General features: G+C 40.6%; 1 protein-coding gene across 11 annotated transcripts; it reads right to left on the reverse strand.

Moving 5' to 3' along the window:
• Positions 1–27,983, reverse strand: Bivm (basic, immunoglobulin-like variable motif containing). 11 transcript variants are annotated; one of them, XM_076931957.1, is made up of 11 exons: positions 26,519–27,061; positions 21,696–21,797; positions 18,134–18,723; positions 12,924–13,050; positions 11,852–11,947; positions 11,157–11,261; positions 10,848–10,942; positions 5,724–5,856; positions 4,189–4,275; positions 2,620–2,716; positions 1–1,664 (listed from the first exon to the last, which is right to left on the reverse strand). In XM_076931957.1, the coding sequence occupies exons 3-11, from the start codon at positions 18,603–18,605 to the stop codon at positions 1,371–1,373; spliced, it is 1,506 nt and encodes a 501-aa protein (XP_076788072.1). In that variant the 5' UTR covers positions 18,606–18,723; positions 21,696–21,797; positions 26,519–27,061; the 3' UTR covers positions 1–1,370. The 11 variants fall into 11 exon arrangements, with proteins under 11 accessions (XP_076788072.1, XP_076788073.1, XP_076788075.1 ...); XM_076931958.1 differs by having other exon boundaries at positions 21,696–21,800; XM_076931960.1 differs by lacking the exon at positions 26,519–27,061 and adding an exon at positions 22,003–22,865.
• Positions 27,984–27,995: the final 12 nt, after the last annotated feature.

Genomic DNA, 27,995 nt, shown 5'->3' on the forward strand with positions numbered 1-27,995 from the left:
TCAAAAGTAGAAAACAAAACTTTATTGATGAAAACATTTTCAAAATTCCAGTGTGAAGTAACAAAATCAACAACCTACATCTTTCAGTTCTTTACATTTCAAGCTAAATAATCTCTTCAGAAACAGGACCATTTTTTAATTCTGTAGACTAAACATATATGAGTGGGTAAATGGATATAAAATTCAAGAGAAAAAAATGATTTTTTTTTTAAAAAGTCAAAATCTGAAACCTCCCTTTGAGGTGTATTGCAATATGGTTCCAACGTACTCAGCACCTTGTAATCACCAAGTTACTGACCTGAATCCTGGAATGAACCTATGACATGAAAGAACATCATCACAGACGTCTGTGAGTCACACCTTGGCAGCAAAAGGAAAACAGCAGCAGCTAAAGAGGAGCTCGAGTCTTGAATTCACACTTCCAAAGTATTTAACACACACTTCAAACACCTAATTGCTTGGATGTTTCACAAAAGGAAACAGCTCAGAGTTGAGAGTACAAAGCTGTCCTCAGAGTGAGCTGGGCACTGCCAACATGTCTCCAGTGCTGTTGTTAACACATGACTCCATTAAGAGACAAGTCAAATGTGACACCTCACTGCACACATTACCATGGATATGTAGATAGAAACTCTGGATTCCAAGTGCTCTGGAACTATATCCCTAAAACAAGGTTTGTTCTAGAACATCAGACCTTGCTCAAGACCTATTCTTGTAACTATCTCACAGCCACGTATCACAGTCAAGAGTATCAGGACCAATGACCTAAGTCACCCATCTGCACCTATAGAAAAGGTCAATTTCTTGAGTATTTTCTGCTTCTTTTTGGAGAATCCTGAGACACTTATTCAGGAAAGCAAAGATGTGAGGTGGATACCGTTAGCACTGAAAGAACAACTAGATTAGAAAGATAATTTTAAATTAGGTTTAACTATGAGCAAAAACTAGACCTTGACTATCCCCATTTTTAAAGGACAGATGGTGCCTTAGGAATCAAAGTATCTTAATAAATGACTAGTTTCAAGAAATCACTTCATGCTTAAGTGGTTCAAGTTTTGATGCTGTTAAATGCATGTGTGTTTGTCCTCTGAAGCAGTTTTGATTGTATTGGATTTTGTGAAACCCTTTGTCCAGATTGCTTATATACTTTTAACTTTAAAGGGGCAGAATTCTGTGCTTACCTGCCTGTATATTTGAAGCCACCCATAGTAATCCTATGTAGGCTTTTTTTTACTAGAGAACTACAGGGTATGCTTTGTACCTCAAAAATCTGTTCCTATTGATAGACTTAATAAAACCATCTGATGTCTTAATGCAGTCCTGTACATAACAGCTGTGTGGGTGACACCAGTGATTAAGTTTTGGCATGGTCAGTCATTGCCATTGTAATCTCTAAAGCTGTTGTAGCCACTGTTCCTTCTCTCGTGGATGCTAGACATCCTCTTCCATGCTGAGTCCTGGTGAAAACTAGCACTGAAGGATCTGCCCAGACGCCCATGCTGCTTCTTAGAGATATTGTCCTCACTCTCAGATTTTGCAATTCCCGGGACATGTGTGGGAGGTTGTGATTCTTGTGTAATGGTTCCGAATGGAAAGTTCCAAAAGCCAAACCTTTGCCAACTGAGTCTCTGGAATGCTATGATGCAATGCAAATTTCCTCCAACCTAAGAAGGAAAAAAAGATGAAGACAATAAAGAGAAAATAAGTTTATAAGTTTGTGGGGTCCTTATTGACTCCCTTGAGATGATACTGAAAACACTACTCTTCTATTCTGCTTTTGTCAGAGCACACTAACATACTCACCTTTCCCAACAGCTGCCTTTACATTATAACAAAGCCCTTAGGGACCAAAACACTTGTGTTCCATATGCCTCTCCATAGCCTAGAGTCAGCATAATTGACTCTACTCCTGACTCACAAATTAGATCATGCTTTTCCTTTCTGTGTATGTAATCTCCTCTCCTCTGTTCTACTAAAATCCTATCGTATTCCCTCCCGTGTGTGTGTGTGTGTGTGTGTGTGTGTGTGTGTGTGTGTCTGTTTACACAAGACTTTTGAGACATAATCTCATTAGCCTAAGATAGCATGCAAATCCTTGCCTAAGAGCTGAGATTACAAGCATGTGCTACCATTCCCAGGTTCATTTATAGCAAAAGGTTGCCTACTGAATCTATACTATATCTGTTTCTGAAAGCTTCTTTCTGTAGTCATGCTCGAACACCTGCCTTGTAACCATAATTTACCCAACTTGGGCTAAAACTATGGAACTCAACCAAGGCATGTTAAGTCTCAATCTACACCTAAAAATAAGTCACCCACTGAAAATTATTGTGCAAGAAATTTATATTCAAATAAAGCACTGAGTACAACACAGCCTACGTAAGAGTGATTAGCATTCTAAGCTACTTGGCCTCTACCATTACTGCAGTACTGAGTGTCATTTCCTTATGACTATCCTTAGCTGCAAGTTTAAAGTTAGCCTGAATCCTTAAAATAATCTTACTTTTCTGACTAAGGTAGTTTGAACTTGGTTTCTATTATTTACCAAGACAAGATTATTAATAAAATACTGCATTCTGGTCATTCGACAAATTATTTCCAATGTAGTAATAGTCTTACCTTCTTTGTTTTCCGGAACTGAAGCCCCCTCTCTAGATGTCGGATATCTAAGAATTCTGGATTTTGAGTGTTTAGATCAGTGACAATATCTGCCCATCTATAATAAGAAAAAGGACAATTTTGTTTAGGTCCAAAGTACCACTGTAGTAAAGCTTTTGCCATGAGCAAGCTGCCACAATAATTGGTGACTGTTCTCTTATATCAGCACTGTGCCATGGATTGGCCTTTATAGCTTCTTTTTTTGTGTGACAGTTGTGGTTATCCAATTACTGTCAATGTTCTCAGTTTATAATTGGTTCCTATTCTTATATGTCAACATACCAGATAATACCTGGCAGGCTAAAGCAGTGGCATGCTACACTTTCTATTACACTCAAGTCAATTTATTTTCTTATTGGGGCGGGGGGATGGGGTGTGATTTTATGTTGTATAAGCTGACCTTGAACCCCTTGTTTACAGGATCCTTTTGCCTCATTTAACGCCTCATTTAACAATGCGCCACTATGTGCCACAGTCTGACAGAATTATTAATAAACAATATACTAATAAACAAAATGCTTATAGAGAAAAAAATCAAAGCAAGTTTTATACAAATTATAAGTAAATTTGGTAAAGATGTGAAAATCAAGGTCTATATAGTTAAATCAGGGAGTTCTTTTTCTTATATTACCAGCAATAACATAAAATGAAATTTTTAAATCAATTTACAATAGCAAGAATCATTTAAAGGACGTGTGAGTTTATATGAAAAGTAAAATCACTGCTAAAGGAAATAAAAATTCTGATTATGTAGTGATACAGTCCTTGATATTAGCTTGTAAGAGTCCATGTCATTATGATGTCACTTCTCTCTGAACTACACCATGAATTCTCAGATTGTGTCAGTCTGTGTGTATGGACAGGCAATAGTGAGAAAGAGCAAAGGCGTGTGTTAGGAGCCATCGTAGGACAAGTTCAACACAGCAGGTGATATTCCCCGAGATGCTCTGCCTCAGGTAGGACAAGCTCAACACAGCAGGTGATCTTCCTGAGATGGTCTGCCCCAGATTATAATCCACAGCAGATTTGCTCCCATAGGCAAGGCCCAAGAGAAAATCATTTTAGGAAAGATTCCTGCTATTAATATGTTCCCCCTGTTATCATTAAACATATATAACAATTGAAGAGGTACTGTCTTGTAGTGATGCTATATAGACAAATGGATGATTTCTTAATTCTTAATGATGATCCTATAAGAATTCCTAAAATCATATCAGTATTTATTAAGCTCTTTTATAGTGGGACTACTTAGAGCAAATTCCAAGAGGTTGTAAAACCATTAACGAAGGTCATAGAAAGGAAACTAAGGATTTATTATAGGTGCTGGGACAGAAGATTAAATATTGACAGGGTTTGTCTATACAAAACTTCACTTTAACTTTCAGTGAACCTGTGGAGCTGTGACAGGTGATGAATGTTTAGCCAGAAATTACTCCTAATGCATCTAGTTACACAATTTTGATCTGTTCTTTCAGTGAAGGAACTATTACCCCAATTTTAAAAAAATAAATAAAAGCTACTAAAACATACCTTTTACAATGAATGGCAGGATGTTTTCTACTTGACTCTCCAATTAAAATCCAGTATTCTACTTCTTGTGATGAGAGGGGGCCCCTGCTAAAAAAAAAAAAAAAAAAATCATACTTAGCTTGATAAGTGGCTTCACTCCCCACAGAATGCTGTAATAGTTCCTTCACTGAAAGAACAGATCAAAATTTTAACTCAAAGATGGCTTTGTTAATCTAGGATGGGCCATTCTAGAAATCCTTGAGTTAGGTATGGGCCTTATTCCTTCCATATTCAAAATCTAGGGTTATAAACATTTTAGCATATTACCCCCTTGGATCAGAGGAGAAGATGATGATTTTAAACATACAATGTTCCAATGCCATCTCTGGAAATTCTAATTCAAGTCTGGAAAGGAGCCTGGAGATTTGCATAATTTTTAAGAAAAAAAAATTAGATGGTTCACAAGCACAGGCATTCACTGGTGAAGCCACACTATTAAAGGAACACAGCAGTAGAAGTCACAGCATGTTTTACATTTGGGAGGCACCGGAAGGAAGGTAAAAGCATAGGTTGGAATCATAAAAGAACTGCAAAAGTGCTACTCACTCCAAAAAGTGAACAGAGCCTGTCAGGAGTTGGAGAAAAAGCAGTTTTATTCTCGCTCCTCATACACGAGCAGTGTTCAGCCTCCTGAGTCCTCCAACTTCTGCTCACCTGTTTCAGGTTCCCTTAGGTACCACATCCAAGGACCTTTGAGTGGGACTCCAGGGATCCATGGCCTCCGGTACATAACCCTCCTGTCCTTAAAGGCCATGCCATGTTCTCCAGCCAGAAGCTGGGCCCTCACTGAAGAGATAACTTCCAAGGGCCACCTAATCTTTTCATCCTCCCGAGTCACCAAGCCAAGTGTGAATCACCCAGCAAAACAGTGGGGGGTCAGTCATGTCACCTGTTCTTAAAAATAACCTGTTTCAGGTCCCTCGTGAAAGAACTTGGTAAAGAGAGTAACATTCAAACTCAGCATCCTTCTGTTGAACACATCTCCTTCAAAGAGACAGAAGTGTGTGTGTGTGTGTGTGTGTGTGTGTAAAAAATGTTGTTCAAATCACAGAAACTGGATTAAGAAAAGCAAGAGGCAAATATAGCCAAGAAGATTAGAGATAAAACTGCTCCTGAGCTCCCTTGGAGAAAAACCCTAACAATTCCTTAGTTCTTCACTGAGGATAGAAGGTGCATTTTAATGTACTTAGTTGTAGCACTCTTGACACAAGGGCATGTAAGGCAATGGAGAGGACACTGGGCATGACACAGGAAGGCCCTGCACCTGTGTATAATAGTCATAACAGTGGTACAGCAGATGGCTTTTTCTTACAATAACTGAGCAACAGCTTCGAAATGCAAATCAGTTCTGCAAAACAAATGCTCACTCGGTTTGAATAAAACACATTACCAAGCTTCCTGATTTCTAGGAGACTAGAATCTGTTTAAGTCCCAAAAATATACTGTACATCAAATTCTCCTAGCGATGTGCCTTTATCAAGTACGGAAGTGCTTACCTGAACGCTTTATTAGCTTTGACAGGGGTTGCCTCAAAGCCAATCGGACAAAAGTAATGATTTTGGCAATGATAGATATAAGCCAGTGACTCGTCTTTCAGTCCTCGGGTCAACTTTGATAAGGCCCCTGGAGCTACAAAGACAAAACCAGATCAACTGAGGGACACAAAGCAATGTCCACATTTAATACAGAGGACTAGTTAAGGACTAAAGACATAGTTTGGAACACACTGACATTTTCAGTTTCATCAAGGGGATGAGAAGCTACCGATGTGGGCAAAAACATGAATGAGTTTACTTTAGTTTTGGATAAACTCAGTAGCAAAACAAGCGAAACATGTCCTTGCTTTTTTTGTTTTTTGGTTTTTTTTTTTGTTTTTTTTTTTTTGGAGACAGGGTTTCTCTGTGTAGTCCTGGCTGTCCTGGAACTCGGTAGACCAGGCTAGCCTCGAACTCAGAAATCTGCCCGCCTCTGCCTCCCAAGTGCTGGGATTAAAGGCGTGCGCCACCACCGCCCGGCTCTGTCCTTACTTATTAGAACTTTCTAAGAATATACCAAGTTGTCGAAGATATTCAATGATTGTGTAAAACCCAGTGATTACAAAAATCAGTCTCAGCTTTTCTGCTTCTGAACATCTCTCACTACCAGCTTCTGAATGAGCATGCCCAAGTGAAACATATGTGTCTATAAACTCTCACATATAAACTAAGTCTACAAAAGATTTACAAAAGAACCTTAAATAGATTAAATTACAGACATTCTAATGTCTAGATGAAACATCTATATCCAACTTACAGTTTACTAATGCATATGAATAAACACAAACCTTAAATAACAGACTACAACAATGGTGTGCATGCATACACATACACACACGCCTGGCACACAACGCTCACACCTGCCACATAACAACAAATATTATCATTGTATTGGCTCGTTTTGTGTCAACCTGCACAATCTACAGTCATTTGAAAGGAGGAAACTTTGACTTAGAAACCCCCTTAATAAGACTTGGCTGTAGACAAGCCTGTAGAGCATTTTCTTAATTGGTGATTGATGTGGGATGGCTCAGCCATTGTGGGTGGTGCCATCCCTGGGCTGGTGGGTCTGGATTCTATTAAAAAGTAGTCTGAGCAATCCACGGGGAGCGGGCCAGTAAGCAGCATTCCTCTACGGTCTCTACACCAGGTCGTGGCTCCAGGTTCCTACCCTTTTGAGTTCCTCTTTGGCTTCGCTCAATGGACTGTGTCAGGACACACCAGGCAAATGCCTCCTTAAGTTGCTCTGGTCATGGTTTTCATCACAGCAAAAGAAACACTAAGATAATTGTCTTTCTCCACCTGTCACACAGATGGAAGTCATCAGCTTTTCCACACACATCACACAGATCAAAGGCATCAGCTTAGCAGGCAGGCTGCAGCTACACAGCGTTTCTCCTCATCTGTTGCCCATCACCGTAATAGCTATCAAACGATTTCAAAGTATTAGCATAAGAAACACGATTTTATCAGCACTCAGTATTCAAAGCCATTAACTGAGGTTTCATTAACTTCCATTCCTGGAAGAACTTAAATTATTCATTAACAAGTAGTCTATTAAAACTGGAAACCCTTAAAAAAGCAAGCTGAAAGCCTGCATGGTATGTTCACAGCAATCGACTTTCTGGCCACTGAAATAGCTGACGACCACCAAGATCTGCTAGTCAGTGTCTGCGGCAGCTCCACAGAGGCAACCTGCTTCACTAGGGCTTTGGGGTGGGGTTCTGCCTATGCATATGTTAACATTTCTGGTCTCTACTCTTAAGTTCCATCAAGGCATTCCACATAGATTTTCACTTCCAGGTAGATCAGCACAGACAGGGAGTCCTCTCTACTAAAATCTCTATTTCACAAAGGCCAATAATGATTAGCCACTCCACAGGATTGAGTTGTTTTCCCTCACATCTTAAAAAACTGACCCCCTTGGCAGTTTAGATAAAGAATTTTAGAAATAAATTCAGTACAGTCTTTCATTTCCATAAAAGAACATGATTGTTCCAGATGGTGGATTAAGATAACGTTACTCTGTATACCCAAACACTGTAAAAAAAGATGACTATTACAATTGCCGTAGAAAAATCACTGAAATGCTTTTAAATTTAAATTAATCAATGAGAAGCTTTCTCAGATAACTGAAAACATTGTTTTGCAATAAGACTTGAACTCAAAGCCTTTCTGTTAGGCAAGCTGTATGACAGAGTCTCACTCTTTCTCCCAAGTACTAACCAGGCCAGACCTTCTGAGATCAGGTAAGATTGAACTCATTCAGAGACATATGGCCATAGACAAAGTCTTACTCTGTAGTTCAGGCTAGCCTGAAACACAATGTGAAGGAAGCCCCGGGATAGTCTTGTACACAGAGCAAACCTGCTGTTCTAGCTCCTCAGTGCTCGCACTACAGGCCCTAAGCCAATATACCTAGCATCCCAGACATATTCAATAAAAGAGACTTCTGCCAGCTGTGGTGGCACATGCCTCTAAGCCCAGAACTCAGGATGCAGGTGGATTTCTGTGACTTTAAGGCCAGCCTATGGCTCTACAAGAACAAATTTCAGAACAGCCAGAGCTACAGAGAAACCCTGTCTCAAAACAAATAAATGAATGAAAGAAACAAAGAAAAAATTCAAGATTCCAGGGAAGAAAGAAAAGCAAGAAAGGGAGGAAGGGAGGGAGAGAGGGAAGGAGGGAGAGATGGCTACTATTGTCAATATTTAGTACAAGTTTTCAGTGTGATCAACCATACCTCTGAAAAATATGCCTTTATCTTTTATTAAAACCATATCTTTTAATAACTCTTTAAGTTTTATCACAATCTCCAGGTTTCTTTTCAATACTATGAGGTGCTTCATTTACAGTGACTATTGAGGGCCCAGCGGCACTGAGTTCATCAAGAACCAGAGAGTTACTAAGTCCAGGATATGCAGTTCCCAAGAACACTGAAAGCACACTGTGAAAATCAGATCTACATCATCAACAACAACAAAAAGACACATTATTAAAAGAATAGTTATGAAATAAGCAATACCAGCTGACCATGGTTTCCACCACTGACTATCCCAGAAACCACTGAAGAAAGCCCCTCTTGGCAACTCTTCTATAAGAGAGAGTATGGAAAGAATGAGGGAGGAAAGCAGAATCCCAGTGCTCTGCCCACCTGAGTGTAACTATCGCTGATGTGCGTCATATACATAATCAAAGAGCTACTTGGGATGTCTCTACGGGCACTGAGCAAGACACTTACATTAAAAAGATAAGACATGACAGTACATCCCAAACACCAAACGACAGAGGCCAATGGACAGTAGTACAGACGATAAGACGACTCTGGGGCTAAACTGTCCAGAGACATTTCAGAAATGGTGGCGGGCTGTGGAGAGGGCAGGGGCTTGGGGAGAGCGCTGATAGAGAAGATGAAACACAATTGGTAAAAGATGTCATTAACCTTTATTTGAAGAAATTACCATCATGCCTTTGCATAAAAAGGAAGATAAAAAGAGAGGGGGTCAGAAAGCTGGCTCAGGAGGAAAAGATACCTGCTCTCAGGCCCTGTTGCCCTAGCTTGATCCCCAGGACCCAAACAGGGAAAGGAGAGAACCAACTCGCTCAGGCTGTCCTTTGATCACACATGAAATAAATACAAAAATATATGTAGTTTTTAAAACTTGTAAAGGAAAACAATTTATTCCACTCTATAAATAAAAGACTGGGCTTTTATGTTTAAGAATGTTTAAACAGAGGTAAAAGAAATCAGAGTGTGGCAGTGCCAGGCATCCTAACATAGCCTAGTCCATTACGAAACTGAGTAACAACATTCATATCCATCTACTCATTGTACAGATAACTCATGAAGAACTGAAGGAACCAGGACCACTAGAAAGTAAACCAACTACTGTTGTTCTAAAGATCCATACACTAAAATCTCTAACAAAATTATGCTCCAAAACATAATGGGCAGCACAGTTAATAAAAAAAAAAAAGTCATAAAATTTCTGAATACTAATCCTAAGCCAACACTCAGGAGCCCTTTTGTTGTTTTATTACATTTTATTAATTGTTTTATATTTTTATACGTGAGAATGTTGCTAACTTTACATGACTACCTACGGTTTCTCAGTGTCCTATATTCTTTCCAGTCAGTCACCCGTGTGCCTTTACACCCGCCTCTATCACCTCTGAAGCTGACGTCAATCCTGCATCTTTATCACAGAACCCCAGTGCGACGATCTTGAATAAACCCTCCCATTTCAAGGAGTCAGAAAAGGCTCTTCTTTAACAGTAGTACCTTACAGCTGTCGGCTCCATAAAGTTCAAAGTTTATTGTGACAATTTATAAGTTAAAATCATTAAACAATACAAATAATTCAACTAGTATATAACAAATAATCCTTACGATTAACTTCATCAATATGTCTGTTAAAACCAAGACTGTCTGACAACAGAGTTTGTTGCCCTGTTGTTCTGTGTTATCATTTGATGCCAGTCCAGCATCACAGGTCCTCGAGGGCTCTCACTCTGTTTTAAAACAAACTGCTTCCCAGCACTTAGAAGGCAGAGGCAGGCGGATTTCTGAGTTCAAAGCCAGCCTGGTCTACAGAGTGAGTTCCAGGACAGCCAGGGCTACACAGAGAAACCCTGTCTCGAAAAACCAAAAAAAAAAAAAAAAAAAAAAAAAAAAAAAAAAAAAAAAAAAAAAACCAAAAAAACAAAAACAAAAAAAACCCCACCAAACTGCAAATTTCATGCTTTTCCCTAGAAGTTTAACTATCATGCACACACAAACATAACAAGGTCCTAAACCATACAAACAATGTGTTAAGAGCAGTGTTTGTAAACATGTTTTAAAGTTCCAACATCTACATAGAAATATCAGAAGGGGAAAAATCTGAACTGTGTACTAACAGTGTTCTATGTATTACTATCATGATATCCCTCTTAAAGAGGTATGAAAACATCAGACTGTTAAAAGTTCATTTGATGTCCCAGGAAACAATATAGCCAATTTCTGAGATGTACCCAACCTGAAAGCTTGGTGTGTGTGTGTGTGTGTGTGTGTGTGTGTGTGTGTGTGTGTGTGTTTTCACCTACCAGTTTCTCCAGCTGTTTTGTTCTTCCCATGGGGCTTATATAGAACATAAGAACATCCTTTCACATGAAAGTGGTCATTAATTTGTCTAAACCATCTGAAATTAAGAAGAAGATTTGCTCATAGCAATAGTTTCATAACACAGACAGGCCACTGTCCCAATTGTACAGAAACCCAAGCACAGCCCACATGGCATATCTAAGGTGGGACCCAGCACCAAAGTCTATCTTGTAATGTCCCCAAACACTACAGCGTTATCACTTCACAGAATTAGAAATAAGGTGTGGAAATAATAAGTGGAAGCTCCGTACCTCATGAGTGTTGTATTTCCAGTGAAAGGGCCAAACCTAATATCTTCAAATGGGGGTTGGAAGCCCAAAATATGTAATGCTTCTTCTTGGGTAATAGGTGGGAGACTATAAAAGAAACATTTCCTTTCATTTCACAGTTCCAGTCATATGCAAATAAAATATGCCTCAGTGTTAATACTATATAGGTTTAGCTTAGTAACAGTTTAGCAATATTTTTCATTTATTTTATTAAAAAGAATACATGCAAATAATTTAACCTGAAAGGCTTATAACAATATACACAATTTTTCTCAGTTTGTGAAAAGTCAACTCTTAGAGTCTTCCATTATAAAACAGGTACCTTAAAATTCTTTTTTTCTCTTCTTTCTTTTTTTGGTTTGTTTTCTTTTTTTCTTTTTATTTTTTTTTTTTTTTTTCTTTTCTTTTTTTTTTATTTTGTGGGTTTTGTTTGTTTGGTTGGTTGGTTGGTTTTTGGTTTTGTTTTGTTTTGTTTCTGGCTTCTTAAGACAGGGTCTCTATGTAGACCTAGATGCCCTAGAATTTATTCTGTAGACCAGCCTGATTTCAAACTCACAAAAATCTGCCTCATTCTGCCTCCTGAGTGCTTGGATTGAAGGTGTGCACCATCATAATCTGTTTCCTTCAAACTACTTTCAAAGACGAGTTTGGTGTTAGCAGCAAACAGGCATACTTACTTCCCAGCTCCCATAATGCTGTATAAGAAATTCCAACAAGAAATCAATGAGGAGATACCACATGAAGTCTTGTACTGTGGCCGGCTTATGCAGTACCTGGGAAATCAAACAGTGCCCTTCACTTGAATGAATACAAAACATGTGGAACAGAAGTACAAATCTTACGGGTGATTTAGAATGTGGCCATAATTCAAACTTTAATGCAGTGTAAAATCATTTTTTGCTTAAAGTATTTCTTACTTATTAAGCACATAAAAAGTGTATGGGAGTGAAAATGATCCATTTTATCAAGATGAGATACATCATGGCTAGCAACCTACTAAAGAACATTTTATTTAAACCAAGAAATCCTGATACCAACTACTCAAATTTCTATGTGAATGCCCATCTGAGTAGACACAGGATCATTTGAAACTTCTGAAATCCAGAAGAAACAAAGCAAATCACTTTCCCTTGTGTCAAGAGGTTCAGAGATTCTTCTCAGACCAAAGCACATCCCATGAGCCTCTGGACAGAGATCCCCAGAACAGAACTGTCACTGAGGACTGAAAAGGGAAACAGGATATCCTCCAGAGAGAGATGGAAACAAAGAAAGAAGCTGGAGGTTCTAAATTGACACTCATAGGCCACGACAAGCACGTACATGATGAACTTTTAGAACAATCTATAAAGTGTTAATTTACTCTGGAAAGTATACACACAAGAAATATTGTTAATTTTACTAGGTATGGCAATAATTAAAATTGCTGTAAGCTAACAGTCACTTCCTGGAGAATTCTTCAGCAAAGAAGAACCAGGTAAACAACTACTCCAAATGTAAGTATCACCCAACGTAGCTAACCATTGAGAAGGATCATTGAATGACACTGACAGTTAGGCAAGTCTAGAAAATTCTGGCTGCACTAAACTAGACTACTTCCAAAATCTGAGATATACATAAAGTATTTAGACACAATTTTGGAACTAACAGTATTTATAATAAATATAATTTATTAACCTATACTCAACAAAATTAATGTCAAATTCCATATTTTTAAGATTGAAAAAAATAAAATCTGACATGGCCACATACCATCGCCTAAGGTCTAACACTTTGCGCTGTTTAACATCATCAAGAGGAGAATAGTGAAGACACTCCCTCTGAGACCGCCCTTTTTTATCTGATGTTTTCTTCTTGGAAATTTGTTTCTTTGCAATGCCTACAGAACAAAGAAATAATACAAGAAAGTGCTCAGATAAAGTAAACCCCCATGCCAGAAGTTACAACAGAATTAGAGAGAAACTGACATACATTCTTAAAATGTATTTGTAAATGTCTCAAAGAAATACCTGTGCTTTCTAGAATAGTACTCTTCCCTAGAGAGAAAGCAGGAAGAGAATTAAAAACAATTTGAACCATCAGAAATGGTATTTCCTCTCAAGACTGTATCCAAGTGCAGAGCCAGGCTCTCAGAGCTGGATAACAACCAATCCAGAGCTCTTTACCCACATCTACAAGTTCAAGTTACCAACAGAAAAGAATTAAACTAGGCTGCTTTCCTGAGAATGAATCCATCCTATAAAACAATAAAACTCACATTAACATAATTCTATTACAGCATCCAGCATGCTGACACTCTGTCCAGTAATACCTCTAGGCCCCAGAGACCTGAGAAGGGATGTACAATGAATCTGTGTTAAACTGTTAAAGTAAAATGCGGCACTAGGAACCAGAATGCACAGCACAGAGCCGCGTGTGTGTGCACGCGCGTGTGCGTGTATACGTGTGCGTGTGCGTGTGCGTGTGCGTGTGTGTGTGTGTGTGTGATGGGGAATGACTGCCTGCCTACTAGGGGTAGGAGAGATACAGAAAGTGGACAAAAGAGGCAGAAGTGAGCAGGAGAGTTTATCTTGTTTAATTTTGATACATTTATTTATTTCTGAACCATGACAATGTTTCATCTACTCAAAAGTATATATATTAAAATATTAATAATACCCAAGGCTGATGATATTAACTTTCCTTTCAGCTACATTAATATCTTCCTGACATCATCTATTTTAAGTGAAATAATCAAATCTCATGTGAAAATTGATGCTAATTTTTTTTGAGTTAGTTATCAAACACATATTATATAGACACCTGCTTACAGACTCATTGCAGATCTATTTCAGTACTATACACAATAACCATGCTGCTCCTCTAACCAGTTGGAACTCAGGAAATACTGCCACACAAGGGACATCTGTAATGTTTCATAACAATGAACACTAAACAATAAAGATATAATTTCTCCTCCTATTCAACTACTTTTTCTGTGTCTTCACAGATAAAAAGAGCACAAAATGTTTCAGAGCTTACCAGCCACTTGTAAATGTAAACTAAATCTCACTAAACTATCCACAAATCTTAAAGAGAAAAAAGCAGTGTTTTTCTTTGGACTCCCTTCTCTACCTCTTACTGATTTCATTACCTTGGTAGTTTTCCCAGCCACTGAGAGTTGTGAGGCTAATGAAACATCCAAGTCTGCAGCCCCAGTGGGCCACGGCTGCTCTGTCTCTGTCCTCACTGGACTCTGAATCTGCCCCTGTGCTGCTTTTGCTGTGTATGTTGCTGTGACTCTCCCTAGGTTAAATGAGCAGACACATTGCAAGTAAGCAGAGATCCCATAATGCCACAAGATCTGGTTCTACTGCCAACATTTCACTGAACTTGCAGGAAGAAAGAAATGTCAAAGTAGAAGCTAGATCATAACATAAAAAAGAAGCCCCTCCACTTCTGTCTCTTCATCGCTCAATGGCATTGACCTTTGCCCATGGCTCTATGCCATTGGTGTATCCTGTCTTCCTAACCCCACCCTAACATATGCACATAGCCCTCTGCACGCGCGCGCGCGCACACACACACACACACACTATCCTGGTATTCAGAAACGTATAAGGAAAGATGAGAAATAAAAACTCAGAGCTGTGTGCAGTAGCACAGACCAATAGTCCCAGTACTCAAAAAAATTGAAGCAGGGAGAATTATAGGTGAGGGGGCTGGAGAGATGGTTCAGTAGTTAAGAGCACTGGCTGCTTTTGCAGAGGACCTGGGTTCAGTTCCCAGCAACCACATAGTAGCTAATAACCTTCTGTAACTCCAGTTCCAGGGTATCCATCATGTTCTTCTGCACTCCAAGAGTATCAGGTATATACATTGTACACAGACATCATGCTGACAAAACATTCATACACATCAAGTAAAAATAAAATGAATAAAATTCAATAAAAAGAATTATAAGCCATACTGGAATACACAGCCAGACTGCTGTCTCCAGAAACAAAAGCGGGGGAAGGGGGTAGACAGGACACCAACCACAACTAAATGAGGTAGAAAGAAACCTGAAAGTAGGAAAGTTATAAAAGAGAGAGAAGCCCAAATCCTGTGCTAAGACCTGGACCATATATGCACAGAGTAAACCCTAAGTGACTCACCCAGAGCTAATGGGCCCAACCCAAGAACAGAACTATGTTTAAAAGACAGAGCTTGCAGTTTCAAATCACGGGGGTGGGGGTGGGGGGCACGGAGGGGGACAGAGACACAGAGAGACACAAAACAAGAAACAGAGAGTAACACAAAGAAAGAAGAGGAGGGAGGAAAGGAGAAGACAGAATAGAGTGAGAGATTGCTTGCTTCTTGTTTGCTTGCTTGCTTGCTTGCTGCTTGCTTGCTTACTTTCTTGTAATACTTTCTTGGGATGATATACCAGAGTTGATACAACAGTCCCCAGATCCAGGACAAATTCAAAAACAATATAGCGTGTGAAGAAACAAAGAAATGAGTTACCCTCAAGACCAAGTCTGACTCTAACCTAACCCAGATTTTGAAATCTGCCAAGACTTTGAAGTAGATATTATAACTGTGCCAGATGATATAGATACAGTGCTCTAGTAAAAAAATGAAGATAAGTCTCTACAAGTGAAAAACAGAAACTATAACACAATGTAATTTCTAGATCTAAAAGAGAATGGAAAAGAATGTACCACACAAACATCCCAAAAGAAAGCTAGGACAATTGTGTCAATATTAAAGCAGTTTTTATAACAAGAAGGTCCTAAAGCACATGCCATGTTAGTAAAATGAACACTTTCCCCACAATCTAAGGTCTCCCCATGGGGACCAGGTTAGCCTGGAACTCCCTACATATCTCCGGTTATCTTCAAACTCACGATCATTCTGCTCCAGCCTCCATAGTGTTGGGATGATAAACAAGTGTCATCATGCCTAGCTAAAAGAGGTCAATTCTTTAAGAAAGCGTAAAGATTACACGTGAGTGTTCCTAGTAACAGAGCTTTAAATCACACTTTTAAATCTCAACAGTGGAGAGTAGAGAGCACCAGCAGGCAGTCTTCTACCTAAGTAACAACTGCAATGACAAGATGCTATTCTGGAACTCTGGAGACTTCTGCAAGGGCAGCATATTTTAAGACAAGGCCAGAAAGGCATTTAATTTCAGTCAGTTTCATGGCATAGCAAGGTAATTGATACACATTTTTAGTCCAGTAACTAGCAACTGAAAGTGTTATTCGGTCACTTAGGGGGCCAGGTTGGGCAAACGGGACCAACAGTGAAGAATGAGTTATCACTAAAGACCCTAACAGATAGACACTAGAGGAAAAGTACACCTGCAGGCCCCCAAATGAAACAACAAAATTATCAATGAGACAATTCCATAACTAAAGTTAGACATTTTTAGAACCCACTACAAACCCACAGAAAACAGGAGGAAGCACTCTCCAGCTTGTTTTAAGAAACCCCCAAATAGCACTAAATCTCAACCCTAAAGAAAAAAAGATGCACATAAATCCTGACACAAACAAAGCATGCCAGTCCTCTAAGGACTAGCAATCTCTTTAACAACTGATTTCAGAATGTACAAACACAAGTACAGAGATTTTTGTAAAACCACTGGAGTATTTATAAGACCATCAGGAGTAAAATCCTAGTTCTATCTAGCTGTGAACTTTGGGCACATTTATCCCCTCTAAGCCTCAGTTTCTTCACCTGTACAACTAGAAGAGTGGTAACTGCTGCATATAACCCTGCATTACTGTTAACTCAAGGAAAATAAAGAAGCATTCGTATCTGAAGAGTACCCTGAACCCTGAATGATGCAATCCTCCCATTTACATCCTCACACTACACAGCCTTTGGCTATTGTCATTTTTTTAGAGTAGATTCTAAAATATGTTTGCTTTTATTCCCAGAGATTTAACTTTTCCTTTCATATTTCTGTAACAATAATGAATGTATACGTCCAAATATAACCATTCATATATATTAGATATTATATAAGTATAATAAATAATATATAAGTATATATGTATGCTAAATCTTATATATAGAATGTTTAATTATATGTTTAATCCTTATATAATCCTGCTAAAAGTTTGGATGACAAAGAAGAATTCTATATTGATAGGTTCACTGTTATCTCAAATTTAAAGCAATTAGAATGCTTTATGACCCTGTTCTTCTATCACCATGTTCATACCTTAACCAATAAGACAAGTATTTCCTAATACTTGTCCACAAAAATATATCAGTGCCACAGCTGACTGAAGCATGAACTCCCTAGCATCTGAAAGTTTTAGAGCTATCACTGAAAAGGAGGGAAGGAGCTATCAAACATAAATTTTCTTTTAAAATCTGAAACAAGTAGCAGATAACACATGGAAAGAAATGTAAGCAGGTCCTTAGAAACATACATACATACATGAGAAATAAAATGGACTTTGGAATACAATTTAGAAAAGAGATCTGTCCTTGGCTAATATCCTATATAATTATAGCTTTTTAAAAAAAAAAAAAAAATCAAGACTTTGATCAAAACAGATGTTCTTTTTGCATTCAAATGTTTCAAAACAAAAAATGTCTTAATATCTCCTGCATTAGAAAATATGATCACATATCTCTGCAAAAGTACAAAATAACAGTAATATTCTAGCTACGTCAATACCCTTTTCAAAGCTACTGTGTTATCGTTAATACTTATATTTCATTCTTTTTGATTTTCAAAGCTCCTCAAATGCACACATGATATTAGAAGTTTTCATGGGCAACACGGTCAGGGATTAACTATGTCTAGGGTTACTTAAAAAAGAAAACAAAACAAAAACAAACAAACAAAACTGCAGTGACAGATAAGATGGCAGTGATGCTCCTGGCTCAGCAACAGAAAGCATTTCATTGCGGACTTAGCAATAGATAGCATTTGTTTCTGATTGTTCTCACTTGCAAACTTCATAGCTCCTTCTTACCTGATTGTTTCAAATTTGTAGTCACCCCATCAAATTCAGATTTATCAATTTCCCATGCAAGAGGTAGCTTGCCCATGCTGGTGGATAAGTTTTCCAGGTTATTTTCTTCATTATAGATTATTTCTGATGTACTAGTTGGGATTCCAATATATCTTGTACTATTTCCAGCAGAAAGGGAGGTGTTGTCAGGGAGGCAAGCAGAGCGGCCTGGGCTAGGAGCTTTGTAGACTGACGTTGCCTGGTTGAGGAAGGCATAGTCTGAGCAGATGGCATAAACTTTCTCTCGAGTATGAGTCACTGGACAACTCGAAGGATAATGCCCATCTCCTCTAGGGCCTACGGGTGCTCCTGAGGCACTTGTGTAGAAAGATGGTACAGCACCTTGTAGACTCTCTTCTGGGGACTTGTTCTCAGATCTATGCTCACCATGTCCAGAATCAGTGGCTTTTCCAGCTTCAGTGATGTTAAGCATGAGAGCAAGTGCAGATGTCTCTGTTCCTGGGAAGAAGCCACAACCCTCTCTTTTAAGAAACAACTTTGGCAAATGTTCAGAGCATTCTATAAACGCTTCAGAGTTGACAAATGGGATCCTAAGAAAAGACAGAGAAGAAAGACTGACTGGATATCCAGCAGGATGATGAATGGCAATAAGCATTATAGTGAGTATGAGTCATATACCTGCGCTCAATGCATATTGATTTTATGACCATACATCTAATCATCTATCTTACATTAAAGATTAGCTTTCGGGGTGGGGAATATGGCTTAGTTGGTTAAGTGTGTGCCATGCAAATATGAGGGTCTGAGCTGGATCTCCAGCACCCACATTAAAAAAACAGATAAATAAGAAGCTGTGCAAACCATAATGCCAGCTCTGGGTAAGGAGAGTCAGGTGCACACACACACACACACAAATTAGTTTAAAACAAAATACGAGATGTCAGGAGCCATAATGGGACAAGCTAATAACTATCAAGTGATCAACCTGAGATGGCCTGCTTCAGATTATTATATAATCTGTGACAGGTTCATTTTTATTAAGCAAGGCTATAAGGAATTCATTTTAGGAAAGATTCCTGCTTTTCCTGTTATTACTAAACATATATAACAATCACTAAGTAATAGCACACCCCTTTGGAGCAGATCTCTGCAGATCCACAAAGATGTACTGTCTTGTAGTGATACTATATAAATACATATACAAATAGATGACTTCTTAAGTCTTAATGATGATCCTGTAAAAATTCCTAAAATTATATCTGTGATTATTAAGTTCTTTTATAGTGAGACTGCTATTAGGTCCTTTTCTGATAGTCAAAACTGCGATGAAAACTCTGCCAGTCTCCCAAGTGTCATCAGTTAGTCGCTCTTAGACAGTAACCAGTCTTTCTCCTACTCAGAGCACATTCCAAGAGGCTAAAACAATTAACCAAAGGTCATTAAAAGGGAACTAACAGGGGAAAAGGGAACTAACAATTTATTATAAGTGCTAGGACAGAAGATAAAACATTGACTGGGCTTATCTATATAAAACTTCACTAATAACTTAGTTATGGTTTTCAACTTACAATGAACCTGTGGAGCTAGACAGGAGATGGATGTTTAGCCAGATAATTACTCCTTTTTTTTTTTTTTTTTTTTTTTTTTTTGGTTTTCCGAGACAGGGTTTCTCTGTGTAGTCCTGGCTGTCCTGGAACTCACTCTGTAGACCAGGCTGGCCTCGAACTCAGAAATCCGCCTGCCTCTGCCTCCCAAGTGCTGGGATTAAAGGCGTGCGCCACCACCGCCGGGCCAGATAATTACTCCTAATGGATATGCATGTAAACATTCTCTGTTGTAAACTTCTATTTCAATTTATGATTTGATTTTTTTGTGTGAACTTGTGATGAGCTTTGTAACATGTAATCACGTATTCTGAAAGATGTATAAGTACTGAGGACACAGAGATGAGGGATAGATAGAGAAGATAGAGAAGACTTTTTTCCCTTTCTCCACTTAGAGATTTTTTTTTTCCCCTTTCCCCACTTAGGATCTTTCTGTTTTTCCCTAGAGAGCTTTCATAGGAAACTTTTTACAACTTAGTAATAAACGCTATAACTACTTTTCTAAGTGTCTCTTTCTTCCTCTGACTTCCGACTAGCAGGTTGAAAGTTAGAGCCATGCAGCTCCTGCTGAGATAGTACAAAGGCTACTTTATCCTTTGCTATTTGAGAAAGAAGTGCAGTTTCTGGCCTCAGAGGATCACAGAAGGCAGGTCAGCTACAATAGCATAGTAACTTAGACTTAGATAAGTAAACTTTTTATTATACAGCAACCCTAAATATCTCATAAGACAAAGTTTTACCCCCTAATTTCATAAAGCCACGCCTTCCCCTCCCTCCACCAATGCTCTTCCCTCTCCGCTGCCTCAAAAGAACCAACAAGAAAGAAGACCCCATGCCAAGGCTGGCCCAGGCAATAAGAATAAAATATAAATAACCTAGTTAAAAGGGGGAAGTCACATCTGTAAAGATATCACAGAGACGGCCGGGCGGTGGTGGCGCACACCTTTAATCCCAGCACTTGGGAGGCAGAGGCAGGTGGATCTCTGAGTTCAAGGCCAGCCTGGTCTACAGAGTGAGTTCCAGGACAGCCAGGACTACACAGAGAAACCCTGTCTCGAAAAACCAAAAAAAAAAAAAAAAAAAAAGATATTACAGAGACAAACAATGAATGCATGAAAAGAAGTCCATCATCATTCATTGCTATGAAAACACAAATCCAAACCACAATGGTCTGCCAACTCATACCCACCAAGATGTCTATAATAAAAAGACACAGGCAACAGTGAGCATTAGAAAGTGTGTGGAAAATCAGATCCTTCACAAGCTGCTATCAAAGGTCTAAAATGATCTAGGGTTAACAGAACAGTTTTCATATATTTCAACACTTCCCATGTAATATAGAAATTTCTATTCTAGATACATATATAAAACATTAAACCATGACCATGAATGGCAAAAAGTGAAAACAACCCAAAGCCTAGCAACTTACTTATGGATAAAAGTGACACATGCATCTGGTAAAACACTACTTTGTAATAAAAAGAACTACTGATCATGATACAACATGAATGGGCTTTGGAAACATGCTAATCACAAAGGAACTGATCCCTTAATAGTCCAGGATCTCCAGCAGAGACAAGTCCACAAAGCACAAAGGAACTGATCCCTTAATAGTCCAGGATCTCCAGCAGAGACAAGTTCACAAAGCACAAAGGAACTGATCCCTTAATAGTCCAGGATCTCCAGCAGAGACAAGTTCACAAAGCACAATGCACCTTAGCAGTTGTCTTGGGATGAAAGGTTCAACATGATGAGCTTTTTCTTTAAAATAACAAAACGTTCCATAACTAACACAGGACTATAGTAAAGGTCCAACTTAGGGAATATCCTAAAAAGCCACTGAAATGTACATTGTAATGAGTGATTTATGGTGTGTGTCTTAGTTAAGGTTTTACTGCTGTGAACAGACACCGTAACAAAGGAAATTGTTAAAAAGACAACATTTAGTGCTGACTTACAGGTTCAGCGGTTCAGTCCACTATGATCAAGGCAGGAGCATGGCAGCATCCAGGTAGGCACGATGCAGGTGGGGCTGAGAGTTCTATACCTTCAGCTGAAAGCTGCTAGGAGAAGACTCGATTTCAGACAGCTAGGACTATGACATTAAAGCCTATAGTCATAGTGACACACCTATTCTAACGAGGCCACACCTCCTAATAGGCATACTCAAACCACTACATTCCACTCCATGGCCCCCATAGGCTTATTCAAACACGAGTCTATGGGGCCATACCTAAGCATAGCATAAGAAAAAAGCACACTTACTCCAACTTCCAAAGTCCCCATAGTCTACAGCAGTCTCAACAATGTTAAATGTCCAAAGGTCAAAGTCTCTTCTGAGCTTCATCCAATCACTTAACTGTAATCCCCAAAGCAAGACAGGAAAGCAGCTGGGCAAACGCCAAACTCTGCATCTCCATGGCTGATGCCAAAGCTGTCTTCTCCCTTTTCATCTTTACTGACTACAGCAAAGTTTTTTCTCCTAGGCTGGTTCCACTTTCCACTCCCTGTTAACAGCTTTCCTCAGCAAGTAGTCCACAGCTCTGGCATCTCAAACATCTTAAGGTCTCCAAGGCAACTTCAACTTCACAGCTTCTTGTTCCAGTGTCTGGGATCCACACATGCTCTTCTGGACTCCTTCAAAGGGCTTGGGTCACAGCTCCAGCTCTGCCCTCTGTAGCACTCTAGGCTCTGGTTGACTCCACTCCACTGCTCCTGTAGTGGTCATCCCCTGGTACTGGCATCTCCAATATCATGGGGTCTTCCACTCCAACTAGGATTCACCAATAGCCTCTCATAGTCTCTCTACATGGTGCCAAGCCTCAATCTTTGCATGAGCCCTTCAGTCCTGGGTCATCAACTACAACTAACGCTTCACCTTCACCAATGGCCTTCCATGGCCTCTCACAGTGCCAAGCCTCAGCTGCTCTCCATGGCTCCTTCCTGCCTTCAAAACCAGTACCACACAGGTGGTTCTTACACATTACCAAGTCCAGCTGCAGCAGGAAGTACAACATTGGCTATCTCTGGAACATAACTTCTTTGTGCTCTCAAAAAACACTTACCAAATCACACCTCATTGATACACATCTCTTCTTAATCACCACTAGCTTCTTAGCTCCAGCTAACCTGCAGCAATTGTCCCAGTAATCCCTTCTATTCTGGACTCTAAAGCCAGAGCCACGTGGCCAAAGCTGCCGGGTTCTGCTGCATAATGGGATTGGAACATCCCCCACCCCCCACCCCTGCCATATTCTATTACTAGCTTTCTGTTTTTCCAACTCCCTCACTTCATAAGTTTGGTTGTCCTGGAACTTGCTCTGTAGCTTGACCTTGAATTCAGAGATCTACATGACTCTGTCTCCTGGGATTAAAGGTCTGTACCACCATGCCTGCCTTAAGATTCTCTTCACCTAGAACCTGCTCTGTCCTAGGCTGGCCTCGAACTCAGAGATCTGTTTGCCTTGCATCCTGGGATTAAAGGCTTTTATATACTATCATATTATCTAAATTTAGATGAGTGGGATCTTGCCCCAAGGTCACCACCTCCTTAATTCAATTTAATATCCTTGAATACAGGATTCAGCTCCATTTCACTTCCTGGTGCCCCTTTAATACTTGAACCCTATATTTTTTATTTTTCCTTTCTCAGCTTGCATCTTTTTATTAAAACACTCTTTATGAGACAGAAGTTTAGTAACCACACAACAGAATTTATATCAGGGTGTTTTGAGACTTCCTTTAACAAAGGAATTTATCTCTTCAACTTAGCCTCAGGCAGACTCTTCAGAGAAGCACAAAAAGCAGCCACATTCTTCACCAAAACATCACACGAACAGTCTCTCTGAAACCGCTAGAGCCAGGTTTCCACAGTTCAACTCACCCTTACCAACATCTTCCATATTCCTAGTAGGATGGCCCATTGAGCCCTGCTTAAAGCATTCCACGCCCACAGTGACGCACCTACTCCAACAAGGCAACGCCTCCAAATAGTGCCCCTCCCTGGGTTAGGCATGCTCAAACCACCACAGCATGTGAATTAAGTCTAAATAATACTGCCTAAAGTACTATACTGACCAGAAGATAAAAATGTATGTAGGGATAAAACATACATCATGATAGTAATCATGTTCAGCAAATAAAATTTACAATTTAAAGTTGCTATCACTAACTTCTGATCAGTCTCAGGGAAAACTAGGCTTCAAGTCTGACCTGATTCCTCTGAGGAAGAAATAGTAAAGTTGAATAGCCACAGAGGCCATTCAAAGAAGTTAAAGCCTTACAAAAGAGCAAGTCCTTGGTGAGGCCCAACGTCACAGGAAACCAAACGCAGGGCAAGGTTTGCCTTTCCAGGCTCCAGTGACCGCGCAGTGCATGAGAGACTAAGCCCATCCATGGTGGTCATTTTGACTTTTAACTATTAATCTAGCTCCTCATTTGCTTACTTTAAACATTAGCAATCAAAATAATCAGATTATGATTTGTTTAATAACCATTATAAAAGTATTCAATGGCACAAACCTATGTCTGAGTCTAACTGTTTGTTAGACTAACTGTTTGTTAGATGTGATGGTAAACGGGAATCTCCAGCCTCTTCTGAATGAAAGGGGTAAAGGTCCTTTCACAATTAATGGGATCTAAGGAAAAACACTCCTGGGAAAGGACTCCCATCTGTGCCGTGTGAGTTCCCCTCATGAGATGTGCCTTCTCACACCTTCATGTCGGCTTTTTTCTCATCTTCCATTAACAGCGACTAACAGAATGTAAGTACACTATCGCCTGCAGTGCTTTCCTTTAGAATACTGTTTGGCAAAAAGGTCTACAGAGCACCTGAGCTCTCTTCTTTTTCCTCATTCTGTGGTGTGATGGTGGCAGTGGAAGAAGACACAAAGGGACGGACAATGCGTGAGGTCTGCAGACCACACTGCTTTGCTCTGAGCACTGAGTTTCTCCAATTCTCCATTACCCACTTCCTGTCTGTGATGCTCACGTTCTTCTTTTAAAAGCTGTGTGGTACAGAGGCATAATGGGTCTGTGGTTGAGCATGGAAGGAGAGGAGACAACGGATGGTCAGCTGGGGCAGTGGGAAAGCTTGATTTAGTACATCCCAGGCACCCCAGGCCCTACCCTTTGTAGACCTCAACCTGACATTAACCTCACCTTGCCATCACTGCCTTTCTCACCTTGAAAACAATTTTGACGATGGACCAGTACAATGTATTTCAGTTTGATGATTGTATGCTCATTTGGAACACAGGGAAAGAAAAACGGTATGGTCAAAATAGAATGTGGTAGCCTACTTCTGTCATCCTGGGGCCCAAGAAGCAGAAAGAAGAGGCTGCAGCACGATCCATCTCCTCTAGACTAGCTGCACAGCTGCTCTGATCCAGCCAGTAGTGCACACTGGGCAAATAATAACCAAATAACCAAAGCCAAGCAAATCAAATCATCAAGGGAAACAGCTTCACTTATGAATGAAAAGCATGGCCGAACTTGCTAGAAGATAAAGCTGTCAGGAGTAAAACACTTGATTGATAAAACATACAACCATCTGGTTTTGGTTTGTTTGCTTTAAGCAATGGTCACTGAACAAAAATAATATCTTTAATATATATATATATATATACACACACACACACACACACACACACACACACACACACATTGGTTTTTCAAGACAGGGTTTCTCTGTGTAGCCCTGGCTGTCCTGGAACTCACTCTGTAGACCAGGCTGGCCTCGAACTCAGAAATCCGCCTGCCTCTGCCTCCCAAGTGCTGGGATTAAAGGCATGCGCCACCACTGCCCGGCTCTCATTATATTTAAAAACAAACCTGACTGAAATATATTTCACATAGTTGTCACTGAAAATGAAATTGAATGAAATCCTCCCTTGAACCTCTGTCTTATGTGAATATCTCTGAAAATCCATATAATTATAGGTTTGATGACACAAGTAAAGTATACTGTAGAACAATTATGAAATATCTGAAGATATTCACAGAAAATGAGAAAGAATAACCCAGGACCTATGTTAGTACCTACTTCTTTGCATACCATGATCTACATGTCCGCCCTCTGAAGGGTTTCTGTTAAGGTATCCTTAGGACTTCACTCAGAGCTGACTTTCTTAAAATAAAGACACAATTACTAGAAACAAGATCATTACGACATAGATTATTCTAGTAAGATGCAATAGTGGTCTCAGGAAAGAATGAGGTATGAAGGGCTGATTGATTGCCCATCACTGTATCTGCAGCTATCTGGGATTTATATCTGCTTTTATCTTTATGCTTGTAACTTCATGCCACCCACCCTTTGAGCTGTTCTTTCTAGCCTGATCCCTACAAAGACTTGGTAATGAGAATAACTGCAGGAATTCTCACAGTTTATTCACAGTATCTCATAAACAATATGAACCCCAAGCTTCCAGGACAGCACTAGAGGAATGACTTGTGCAAGTCTTTGGAATGAACAGTTCTGTCAAATAAACATACTGTTTGTAAAGCCAATATCGATCGCCTGGGTTATATTCTTTTCAGTTTATGTGCCTTCTCGTGTCTACACGCTGGAGTAACACAGCAGAGAAGTAGACATCTTATAAAATCTCAGTAGAGCCTTCCACATATCACAAATAGTATAACCGATATTCTGTACAGAAAGCAACCGAGACACAAAGTGTTTTTGCTGAGGACTGATGAGAACCGCTACGACAGAAGCCGTGTCCCCGCTTTCCTATCAGCGCCCTTGACTAGACCATCAGACCAGCCCTGGGAGGCCTACCTGTGAGTACCGGATTCATCCAGCACATGGTGCCCTCTTGGAGTTCAAGCTCTGAGAAGCCAGGAGACTTCCCACTGCCCCCTCTTTGAGGCTCCGAAGCCACTTGAAGGAGACAACGGTGCAGGCGGAGGCGAACCGGGGGAGCAGGGGCGTCGCGAGTGCAACTGCAGCAGCGCTACTGTGCCGGGTTCCCACTCCCGGCCGGCGGCGGCCAACCCAGAGCCCGGCGCCCCTAGTCCCCACTGGCCAAGGCCAGACCTAAAGCCTGCTAACCTCCAGGCCCGCTCCCTCACTCCCAGCCGGAAGAAAAGGCCGGCCTGGAGGGGGAGTGCGCAGGCCTGTAGGGGGCGGCTTCCTACGCGCGAGGGACTGGAGACGCTGGTGGCGCGCTGGCAGTGACAGCCCGAGAGCTGGGAGGGGAGGCCGCGATGAATGAGTTGATATCACCAATAATAACAATAGCGGAAAAAAAGAATCCCCTTGCCTTGGCTCACAACCAGGCCGACTTTAGCTCACCGAGCCACCGGGGGCCTGTGTTTTCCACGCCCCTTACCCCGTAGAGTGAGGACAGAGCCTAGGACTCCTCTTGACCTCGCTGGCCCAGAAGCGTGGGTGCAGAGAGAGGCTGGCCACTGCAGGCCGGGTGCCTGGGATCCGCTAGAGCAGCGTGGAGACCCGCTCCTGAATAGAGTACAGGGATACCCACGGGTGCACCCCCAAGCTGAGCTTTGTTCCGGTGATTTCTATCCCCTACACCTCTCCTTAGAGACTTAGCTCGACCCAGATCCTTCCAGGGGCGCGGCGGGGATGGGGATGGGGATGGGGATGGGGGTGGGGGTTGTCCTGCAACGAAGCAGTGACGGCGCTACGGAGAGGCGGAGCGCACGGCTGTGCCTGGGCTCGGCCCTCCGCTGGGGAATATCTCTGTTCCTGTTGGGTCCCGGAACTCTGATGCTGAAAAGTAACACCAGATCTGCATCCTCAAGTCTCTTACCCAAGGCCCAGAATCTTTCGTCCTATTGAGCGCACAAGAATAATAGCACCAGGACCTTGACACCGGGTGATTGGATACCATTGATAACAGCTGCCTCCCTTTCAGCGTTAAATATATACCTGCCAATTGCGGTGGATACCATGGACAAAATATAAGTTGGGAAATCTTAGCTGTGATTCCAGACATGCCAGTTGTGCAACTGTAGTATTTAAGGGTTGCCAGAAAGCCGTGCTCCAAAGTTGAAAAAAGAAAGTCGGAAGGAGGGGGGAGGAAGGGAGGAGAGAGAGAGGGAGTTGCGGGAGGGAGGGAGGGAGGGAAGGAGGGAAGGAGGGAAGGAGGGAAGGAAGGAAGGAAGGAAGGAAGGAAGGAAGGAAGGAAGGAAGGAAGGAAGGAAGGAAGGAAGGAAGGAAGGAAGGAAGGGAAGGGAAGGAGGGAGGTTGGGAGTGGACTCCTGGCAGGATTTCCGCTACTCCTATGGTGGAC

Source organism: Arvicanthis niloticus, chromosome 3, assembly GCF_011762505.2.
Source record: "Arvicanthis niloticus isolate mArvNil1 chromosome 3, mArvNil1.pat.X, whole genome shotgun sequence".
Taxonomy (NCBI): Eukaryota; Metazoa; Chordata; class Mammalia; order Rodentia; family Muridae; genus Arvicanthis; species Arvicanthis niloticus.

Coding starts and splice junctions, on each gene's coding strand:
- Bivm (XM_034498032.1), bottom strand. CDS start 27,654: ATGGTATCCACCGCAATTGGCAG. Junction 10,943..11,156: donor GGAAATACAACACTCATGAG/GTACGGAGCTTC, acceptor TCTTAATTTCAG/ATGGTTTAGACAAATTAATG. Junction 2,717..4,188: donor CCTGCCATTCATTGTAAAAG/GTATGTTTTAGT, acceptor TTCTTATTATAG/ATGGGCAGATATTGTCACTG.